The sequence below is a fragment of the Centruroides sculpturatus genome, unplaced genomic scaffold (assembly GCF_000671375.1).
Source record: "Centruroides sculpturatus isolate CEXI.00-Female unplaced genomic scaffold, Cexi_2.0 scaffold1566, whole genome shotgun sequence".
NCBI classification, from domain to species: Eukaryota; Metazoa; Arthropoda; class Arachnida; order Scorpiones; family Buthidae; genus Centruroides; species Centruroides sculpturatus.
Window position 1 is genome coordinate 20055 of NW_019386514.1, and position 11093 is coordinate 31147.

The following is an 11093-nucleotide window of genomic DNA, read 5'->3' on the forward strand; positions in this document are numbered from 1 at the left end:
GTTATTAGATTGTATATTTTTTCATTATTAGTACTCATTATTTCCGGAATGGCAATGAAACAATTATCAATCTCTGTCCGATATTTTGAAATTTTATATTTTATTTTTGGACTATTATTGCATTGGTTGTTGGTTTCCTTTGCTGAAGATAGTCGAAATTTGGTTATTGTGGGAAAATGATCCGATGCATCCATTAACGTTGTTGTAAATTCCATGCAACAGTCCAGAAGTAAATCAGAACATAATGTAAGGTCGATTGTTGATTTCCCAAAGTGGGTTAGGCATGTATATTCCACAGGAAAGTCAGGTTTAATGCAATCATTCAGTATAAAAAGTTTGTATTCAGTTATGAGGTCTAATAATTTTTTCCCCAAATTGTTAACCTGTTTATCCTTAGATTTCCGACTATTATAAATTAAATGATTGGGTCCCTTATATTTTGAGTCCATTACTTTACCAATTCTGGAATTAAGGTCACCCAATATTATAATGTATGAAGTTATATAGTGCCATATATTAATAACTTTGAAGATTTCATTAACATTATCATCAGTGTTTTATTATTCTTATTTGATAATTTATTTCTAGTTATTGAGATGAGAAGTAGTATATAATTAATAATTTTTTTAACTTGGATTATTTTACAATGCTCCCTTTCAATAAACATAGACCACCACTCAGTTGTCCAGGACCTACTGATTTACTTGCTACTGCAGATTCTATTATAAATTTATTAGAGAAATTTGTAGTGTAAAACTTATCTGATGTTATCCAAGTTTCTGTCATGGCAATAATAACCGGATTATATTTAATATGCATAGAATTGACAAATGTAGTTTTGTATTTAAATCCTTTGCAATTTCAATTTACTATAGCAAAGGAGTGATTACTCTCAAAATTAAGTGAACTTTGTATATGACTTTGATTTGTAATATATCAGCTTCCCAAGTTTATCAAGTTGGAAAAAGGTAAAAAGGTATCTGCATATACCAGACTTTTCATATTAATATTATATGTAATTTTGTCATCTGTTATTAAGATGTCATTATGTAATTTGACTCAGGAATTTTGTTTTCGTATATCATGTCATGTTGAAAGTAAATTTTTTCGTCTAATTCTTGAGTTTTTAGTGAGATCTGGAGATATTTGAGTATCTCTCCAATCTTCAAGCTGATTTTGCAATTTCTTCCAAATAAAGGCAGAAAAGATCTGATTTTGAAGTTGATTATCGTTAAAAGTTATTCTTATGGTTATTTTTGGTAGTTTTGTTAATTGAACCACATCTAAAATATCTTCTCAAACTATATTATGGATATTTAGTAAAGAAATAATAAAATTATGAATTTCTTCTTTAGAAACAGTCCTCGAGTTAGGATAGTTATATATTATGATGTTATTACGATTGTAATCATTAATTAGAGAATAAATTGTGTGAGGTCCTTCTCAATCTGCATACTATCAATTTGTTATCGTAGATTTGTAATCTGTTCCTCCATTTTTGTTTGTTTTTCTTTAGTTTTGTGTAAATTTTCATGAATTAAATTCAATTCCTCCTTAATACTAGCAATTTGATTAAATAGTTTGTCATTAGATGTTTTTATAAGATTGGATATTTTATTCCATAAAACAGTAGATGAAGTGTCTAATAAATCATCCTAGTTATGTAGTAAGGTGCAAAATACAATTGGCTCACCTGAGGAATCTTCAATATTATGTTGATTTGACTTGTTAGTATTCCCAGTCTCCATGTAGGTGTCTTGTAGATTTTTATGTGATTGTAAATTAAAGTCTGTAATTAGTGGGGAACTTGTAGCAGAGTTATCGTTACGTTTATTCACTGGTTTGGCTCAGCTAAGTGGCGGTCTTCCCCACTTAATTGGAGAACGTTGCATTGCCAATAGTATTGGTCTTTTCTTATTATTATTGATTTTTTTAACTATTAATCTTCTTTAACAAGTCAAAAAGATGGTTAAATCAAATAGTTGATTTTAAAGTTATTGTCACAAATGAAGTGCGTAGAAAAGTTCACAAGCAGCCCTAAGAGTTGGGAATGCCCCCTGTAATCTAAAACAATTTTAAAAAATACAAATTAAGATTAGAAAGAAGGTTAAAATTATGATAGAGTAAATGTTAAATAACTAAAATAATTTTTTACCTTTGTAAAGTACAGTAGAACCTCGAAAACTTGGCTCTCGATAACCCGGCACTCCGGATAACTCGGCCACACCCTGGCAGGGCAAAAAATCCTTAGTTAATTAATTTTCATTATAGACAGACAGCTTTATAAAAGTATAAAAGCTCTCATAAAGTATTTTTCTGAGGTCTGTCTTATCAGGTAAATTACTGTACACAGTGTATTCATTAATTTTCATTTTCATGTAGTAAAGGCTCTATGCCTTCATAAAGGACGTACTTTTCCTTTGTTTAAGGGTATTTGGGCAGTTTATTCTCTGTTGTATTCTCAAGTAAACAATACATACAAGTACAGTACAGTATTTTCTGAGGAAACACTCATACTTATTCTTTTTTTAACCCCATTCCCGATAACCCGACATTTTCACAAACTCGGCCACCCTTCAGTCCACATTAGGCTGAGTTTTTGAGGTTCTACTGTATTGTCAAAATTAAAAATATTTTTTTTAATTAAAAGAATAAAATCAGTGATACAAAATGATGTAAAAATATTGTTAAACTGTAAAACAAAAGACATCTTAAAACTTTGAAGAAAAAGGATTAAAACCAATAAAAAAATAGTTACTGCATAAATCATTTAATTAAAAAATACTTATATAAATGAAACTAAATAAATGATAAAATGAAAATAAAAAGGGATAAAAATTTAAAATATTTTAAAAATGAATAAAATCAAGTATAAAAGTTATAAGATTGACTGTATAAAACCATACTGAGTGACTTTTTGCTATACTTTCATTAAAGTAAGAAAAGTCAAATTATTGTATAATATTACTGTTACACAATTATTTGATTTGGTAATATAATTTTTAATTGTTCACATAATTTTCTTTTAATAAGATCTGACAACTGATACTGACATAGTGAACAATGACAACAGACTTTGTATAATTATATTTTATTTGCAAATGTGTTTTCTCAGTCTGATTTTTAGTTGTCTTCTTGTTTCTCTGACATAAAAGAAGGTTGGTAATGTAATATATACATTCTCTTGCAGTTGCCAACCATCCTTCTTCAATATAAATCAGTGATAACATTTTCAAATTTCATTATTTTTTGATACAATTTTTAAAATTTCATGCATAATAATTCATTAAATAGTCTATTTGATTAATAAATGAAATAGCAGTTTTATCTTATAAATAATACTTCTATATTAAATATTATTTTAAAAATTATTTTGTTAAAGGGTGTATTAATTAGTGAATCTTCTGATTCTGGAGAAGATAGTGATCCAGTTAGTGAGCATGGACTTCAAGATATGTTAAAATATCATAAATTAATTAAAGCTGCTCAAGAAGAATATCATGCTGATACTGAGGTAATGAAATTTTTGGAATTTATTTTGAACATGAAAAATATGATTCTAATATTTTTGTTATTTTTTACAGTTAAAACATTATCAATATTATAGTGCAGGCTTACTGTCAAATCATGATAGATTTTATGAACATCAGAAACTTATGTTAGGAGGAAAGAAGAAGTTAAAAGATAAAAGAATAGAAAAGAAAAAATGTAAATTTTCATAATTCAGTTTAATCTAAATTTTTTTTTGTAATTATAGATTAATTAAGTAATGACATATATCAGAAAATTATACATATATGATAGTCTTTTTTAAAGATTGAATTATATTTTATTGAAGTGATTAAAATGTAAAAAGATGCAGACCTTTATAGAAATATACATATAAAATTACATTATTTTATAATTTTATAAAGTATACAAAACTATAAGACTGTCATTTTGTGTAATTTACAAGATAAATATTTTGTATAGTTTTTAGAAATTAATCAAAATTGTAATAAAAATAATTTAGATGTTTTATGCATAATTGATATTCCTTTGATAACTCAGACTTCCAGAGGAATTGATAAACAAGAGTATTATTATATTGGATAAATAATATATTCAATATCTTAAACTAATATCTCTGAAATCAAATAAGTAATAGTTACTAGCAATTAACAAATGTATTGCAGTATGTGTTATCTTCAAGTACAGTAGAATCATCTTATTGTAATAATGATATTATTAATTATTTAATGCTATTGGACTTAAATCCTAAAACATGTAAGTTGAAATATACTTATTAAACTTTGCTTATTGTAATTAGATTTTTTGGTTGTCATTATCTTAAAAGTAAGTAGGCATTTTAAAGCAGTCTTTTTGCACTATCAGTGTCATCCTGTAATAAGCTTTAATCATTTTTATTGTTATTTGCTCATAGTACAATAGTTTTAATTACTGGCATCTCTTATTTTAGTTACATGCTTACTGTTGTTAAAGAAGATATTCAAAAATTGGCAGACAGACAATACTGGAATATAATAATAAGCCAACAACTACCAGATTACGTTTGGCTACTCTACTGCAATAAATTTTAATTAATTTTTAAATAATTTGTCACTAGAGGAAGGCATAAGATGTTGTATTTTATCAAATTTAATAATTATAATTAAATTAAATAATTTAGAATATTCTGGAAGAAAAGAATTGGCCCGGAGCAGGACTCGAACCTGCAACTGCCACTTGCCGTCTGGAAGAGGAGATTGGTTTGGATGCTCAGGTAGTGTTACTGGCAACACATCCACATTGTAAGCAGAGGTTGTTGTATGTTTGAGTTTTGCTCTGGACCGATTCTTTTCTTGCAGAATATTCTAAATTATTTAATTTAATTATAATTATTAAATTTGATAGAAGATGGCACCTTATGCCTTTCTCTAGTGACAAATTCTTCAGAAATTAATTAAAATTAATTATGGTAAGGTAGCCCAATGTAATTTAGTAGTTTCTGGCTTATTGCTAATATATATTGAGTTTTGAGATGTTTATATATGTATGTTGGAATATAATAATTATTATAAGTAAAAACACTTCAAGTTACACAATTTTTAATTGTTTTAACATGTCCTTTTTTCATTATCATGAAACCAGAGTTTTTATTAATTGTAGTCTTATTTACTTAGCCTGCTTGGTTATCAGTATAGATAGGTCCCAAAGTGATTACAATAAGCAGATTTCACTGTATATATATATATTTATACAGTCTGTCCAAATTTCATTGTGACTGAATTTTTAAAATTTTTTGTGTTTACCATCTGTTGACAAATACAATATTTATGAAGCAGTTGGTGTCAACATTGTTAAAAGTTTCAGTTGCATCCATTGATTCAGTCAGTAGTAAGTTTGGCAAAAGCAACTGCACTTTTCTGGTATTGGTTGAAAAATGACACTTGAAAAAAGTGCAAATATAACTGTCTCTCTCTCAACTCCCAGCACAGGTTAGTATGGATTAGTATGAACACCATGTGATGTCCATGAAGTTAGTATTAGAGTTGTTCCTTGTTGCCTTCTCTGGATATGTGATGTTATGCAGGAGAGAAATGCCTTCCAGGAAGCCTTTTAAGGATAACTGGCCCCTATTCAGGTGTTACAGACATGGAGAAAACCTGCAAGGTGTGAACCCATGACTGTACTTCCAGTGTTCAGGGACAGAACCGCTCGGCCACTGGTGGGCAGTATAACTGTAAATTTGGCAAAACAGTAATTGAGATGTAGCTAGTGATACAACAAGTTTATTTATGTCGTTGTTTTGATCATGCTAGTGTTTTTTTGTGGTTTGCTCTATTTCAAGATGTCAAAGTGAACATGGTGCATTGAAAGGCGTCATGTTTGTGCACAAGCTATGCAGCTGATCAAGTAGAGAAAGTGCAAGAAGTGGTCTGTGCATTCAGAGTGGATCATGTGATGGACATAATTAGAGATGTTGACAACAATTCAAATATCTTGAAAACCATTGTGACAGATGGTGAGATTTGGTACTCTCGGTATGAGCTATTAACTTAACCTGTTCCGTGTTGACCTCCTTTTGACCTGACCTGTTGACTACGAATATATTCGTTTCTGCATCGGATTGTTTTTTAAACATCAGATGTTGCTACTCATATGGAATTCCGAAATTAGTGATTCATATCAAAAGAATCATTATGTTATCTAGTTTTTGCATAACAGGATATTACAATTCTAGGAATAGTTGTTTACAAGAAATCACAAAGGAAAATAGGCTGTTAGTTTGTCTCTGTTTAGACATGGTAACAGCTGGGAGAAATAGCACTTTAAATAAGTCAGAATTGATCAAATATTTATTTAATTTAGGTTCCAATGAATCTGAATTTTCAGGTGGCAATGACAAGTATATACAAAATGAAAATGTAAGTGATGATAGTGGTGATATTGATCACGAAATAACAACTACAAATGGCTACAGAGGCCGATCATGCGGTTGTACTCAAGAAAATAATAGTGCAAAACATCTGCGATTTAGTAGTAACGATGGATGGGTCCATATGAACTTCAGAAGCCCCCAAGTAAACAGTTTCACAGGACCAGCAGGAATCCAATGTAATTTATGGAGTGATGCTACACCATTTGACTGTTTTAGCATATTTTTCGATGATGATCTTGTGGACAAGATCGTTGAAGAAACAAACAGGTATGATGGTAGCTTGATGAACTGTGGGGATTTACGGAAAAATAGTCATATAAAAACTGGAAACTGACAACAAATCCAGAAATTAGAGAATTTATAGGACTTATTATGGTCACAAGTATCATTAGAAAACTGCACCTAAGTATGTACTTTACAATTAAAGATGTTTTTTTCTACACCATTTTTTTCGAGTATGATGTCGAGCAACTGCTTTATGCTTTTATTGTCATGTTTGCATTTTACAGACAATTTTGTCTACACAGACATTTGCATCCCAGATGAAAATGTCTGTGTAGACGAAAGTCTTATGTTATGGAAAGGCAGACTGGGATTTAGACAGTATATACTGAGCATGCATGCTCGTTTTGGCATAAAAAGCTTCGAAACTTGCGCGTTACGAACAGGATATGTTTGGGACTTTATAGTTTACACGGGAGCTATGACAGAATATGGAAATTTTGAAGGTGAGAAAGTTGTGCTTACCTTATTAGAACCATAGCTCAGTAAGAATCACCAGGTTTTTCACCTCACTGTCATTAGCAAAAGCGCTTCTGGATAAACAAACATGTATCTGGAACTGTGAACAAAAATCGGATTGGAATGCCACACAATTTTTCTGACCGTAAATTGAAGGAAGAGGAATTTATAACCTGTCAGAAAGATGAATTGTCTGTGTTTTGTTGGAAAGATAAAAGGGATATGACAATTCTAAGTATGATGAGTAACAATGAATTCTCTGATTCTGGTAAACGTAACAGATCAGGAGATGTAATAATGAAGCCTAATTATATTTTAGATTATAATCATAATATTGGTGGAATTGATCTGTGTGATAGAATGATACACAATTATCCATGCATTTGAAAAACAGTGAAATGGTATAAAAAAGTGTTTTTTCATATGCTGGATATTGCATTATTTAATGCTTGTGTTTTGTATCGCCAACATACAAAAAAAAAAAAAAAAAAACAGGTATCATTTCTTGATTTTTGTATGTCTGTTATTAGAGAAGTGATAGATAAGTTTCACACAAGCAGACACATGGTCTGCCGTGGTCAACTGTCACATGAAAATCTGTTACATTTATCTGAACAGCATTTTCCTAGTTTTATACCAGCAATAGAAAAAAAAAACCACCAACCAGAGTGTATAAAGTCTGTTCAGCAAACAAAAAGCGAGTAGAATCACATTATCAGTGTGTACAATGTTCTGTTCCACTATGCGTTGTTCCTTGCTTTGAGATTTATCACACGAAAACTAACTTCTGAAATAAAATTTTTTGTTTTTACATATCCTAATATGTCTATTTTATGTATATGAAAAATATAAAGTAATTTGAAATGATACAATAGCCACAATTATTATTTTTCTAGAATGTGTGATCACGTTAGGCTTAACATCAAAAAAAAATTCAACATGGAGTGATATGTGACAGAGAAAATACTCAACATCGGATAGGTTAAACATCTGCATCTATTATATCTGCAGAAGAGCAACCTAATTTATATAACTAATTTATATAAATTAATAAAACTATAGCCTACCTAATTTATGAAGAATTCATTCCAGAAGTTCAGACTGTTAACAGCAATTACTATTTGGGTATTATGCAATGATTGTGGGCTTGTATTCATTTTTGTTAAAACCCAGGAGAAATATGCAATTAAAAATTATAGAATAGAATAGAACAAACATTCTAGAAAAATTAAAATATTGTCTTCATAATTTGTGCTTTTTCACATGCCTTCTGAACAAAGACATGCAGCGTAATTGACCTTTATTTTAAAGTCCTTTTCTGCATAAAACTTTTTAAAATCATTTCTCTGGCACAGACTGAAACAAATAGTCAAATTTTTGGTGTCTGAAGGCAATGTAGTACTTGCCTGATTTGGGTTATATTTCCCTAATTGAAGTTAAAAGGTACTTGTTTTGATATTTCTACTATCCAAAAGGCTCTTAATTATCTAAATGAGAAGCCAATATCAGCTTACCAGAAGTACTTTGAATAATTTTATAATTGTTGTAAACATTGTGTTAACTCTCAAGAGGCTTATTTTGAGTAGTAAAAAATTATTTTTGTTATTTTTAATTTCACTGATAACATCAGACCTTGATCACACTGTATATTTTGTATTTGATGTATGAAGAAAAGTTTTCTTAAAAAATGATCTGAGAAAGTTAATTATTTTCAATCTTATTTCATGACACAAGTAATTTAGAATTATACTAATTATTGTAATTAATTTGATTTGAGTAAATTGAAGGAAAATATATTTTATCATGATTTGTTAACAGCAACAATGATTTTCATTGCACCTAAATAATATTAAAAAAATCTTTGTGATTATTATAAATTTGAAAATGGAATTTTTCAAGCAGTGTTTTTTCTATAGTATTGTAATTTGAATCACTTATTTTCACAAAGCATTAAACACATCATTTAAAAAATTAAATAATTTTCTTAATGCTCTGAAAATTAGATCAGGATAATCAGTTAATTATTATTTGATATGATATCATCAATTGTACATATTGATAAATTCTTGTTTAGAGAAAATTATGAAAAGTTTTTCTATTTATCCAAAATTTTTATATAACACTTTTTTTTGTTTCAACATTGTATATTCTAATTAATTTTGGATACATTAATTAATTTATACTGAAATTCAAAAATAGTAAACTTTATTGAACATTTGAAAATTTCATTTTGTAAAAATTAAATAATTTTTAATATATTTAAGTACCGTATTTAATTTTCAAGACAAAAAGAATGCATTTTAAGTTTGTATAAAGTGGTTTAAATCAATACAAATGCTCAAAAAAATTATGCAAATTTTTAAAAATTCAACAACTTTATAGATTGGTGTTTGGCTACAGCAGAAATTTAGTGGATTAGTATATGCCTACATCAAATCATTATTGTGATTAGTGGCAATTTTGTAGATTATTTAAATTTTTTTTGTGTGTTTGTTGATTTTGTTTGTATGTGCCATTTGATAAACATTAATAATTGTAAGTGACGAAAGATCACCTTAAGACATATTGATTAAAAAATAGTTATGAAAGAATGTTACATATGATTCCGTTTTGTACATTGATAATTATAATTACATTTAATATTTGTATTTTATCTTAGTCTATATAATAGAATTTATTGTTTAAATAATTTGATATTTATGTATAAAAGCATTAATCATGATTTAAAAAATAATTTACATTTAANGTTTTGTTAATTGAACCACATCTAAAATATCTTCTCAAACTATATTATGGATATTTAGTAAAGAAATAATAAAATTATGAATTTCTTCTTTAGAAACAGTCCTCGAGTTAGGATAGTTATATATTATGATGTTATTACGATTGTAATCATTAACTAAAGAATCCATTCTAAATTGTGTGAGGTCCTTCTCATTCTGCATAGTATCAATTTGTTGTCGTAGATTCATAATCCTGTTCCTCCATTTTTGTTTGTTTTTCCTTAGTTTCGTGTAAATTTTCATGAATTAAATTCAATTCCTCCTTAATACTAGCAATTTGATTAAATAGTTTGTCATTAGATGTTTTTATAAGATTGGATATTTTATTCCATAAAACAGTAGATGAAGTGTCTAATAAATCATCCTAGTTATGTAGTAAGGTGCAAAATACAATTGGCTCACCTGAGGAATCTTCAATATTATGTTGATTTGACTTGTTAGTATTCCCAGTCTCCATGTAGGTGTCTTGTAGATTTTTATGTGATTGTAAATTAAAGTCTGTAATTAGTGGGGAACTTGTAGCAGAGTTATCGTTACGTTTATTCACTGGTTTGGCTCAGCTAAGTGGCGGTCTTCCCCACTTAATTGGAGAACGTTGCATTGCCAATAGTATTGGTCTTTTCTTATTATTATTGATTTTTTTAACTATTAATCTTCTTTAACAAGTCAAAAAGATGGTTAAATCAAATAGTTGATTTTAAAGTTATTGTCACAAATGAAGTGCGTAGAAAAGTTCACAAGCAGCCCTAAGAGTTGGGAATGCCCCCTGTAATCTAAAACAATTTTAAAAAATACAAATTAAGATTAGAAAGAAGGTTAAAATTATGATAGAGTAAATGTTAAATAACTAAAATAATTTTTTACCTTTGTAAAGTACAGTAGAACCTCGAAAACTTGGCTCTCGATAACCCGGCACTCCGGATAACTCGGCCACACCCTGGCAGGGCAAAAAATCCTTAGTTAATTAATTTTCATTATAGACAGCTTTATAAAAGTATAAAAGCTCTCATAAAGTATTTTTCTGAGGTCTGTCTTATCAGGTAAATTACTGTACACAGTGTATTCATTAATTTTCATTTTCATGTAGTAAAGGCTCTATGCCTTCATAAAGGACGTACTTTTCCTTTGTTTAAGGGTATTTGGGCAGT

General features: G+C 28.8%; 1 protein-coding gene across 1 annotated transcript in view; it reads left to right on the plus strand.

The window, feature by feature from the left end:
• The first annotated feature begins 3382 nt into the window (after positions 1-3382).
• LOC111615195 (DNA helicase INO80-like) overlaps positions 3383-11093 on the plus strand; it is a 79098-nt gene continuing 71387 nt past the window's right edge. The window contains exons 1-2 of the mRNA XM_023356603.1: positions 3383-3514; positions 3585-3708. Of these exons, the coding sequence (XP_023212371.1) occupies positions 3455-3514; positions 3585-3708 (184 nt within the window). The 5' untranslated portion in view covers positions 3383-3454. The remainder of the gene's footprint in view (positions 3515-3584; positions 3709-11093) is intronic.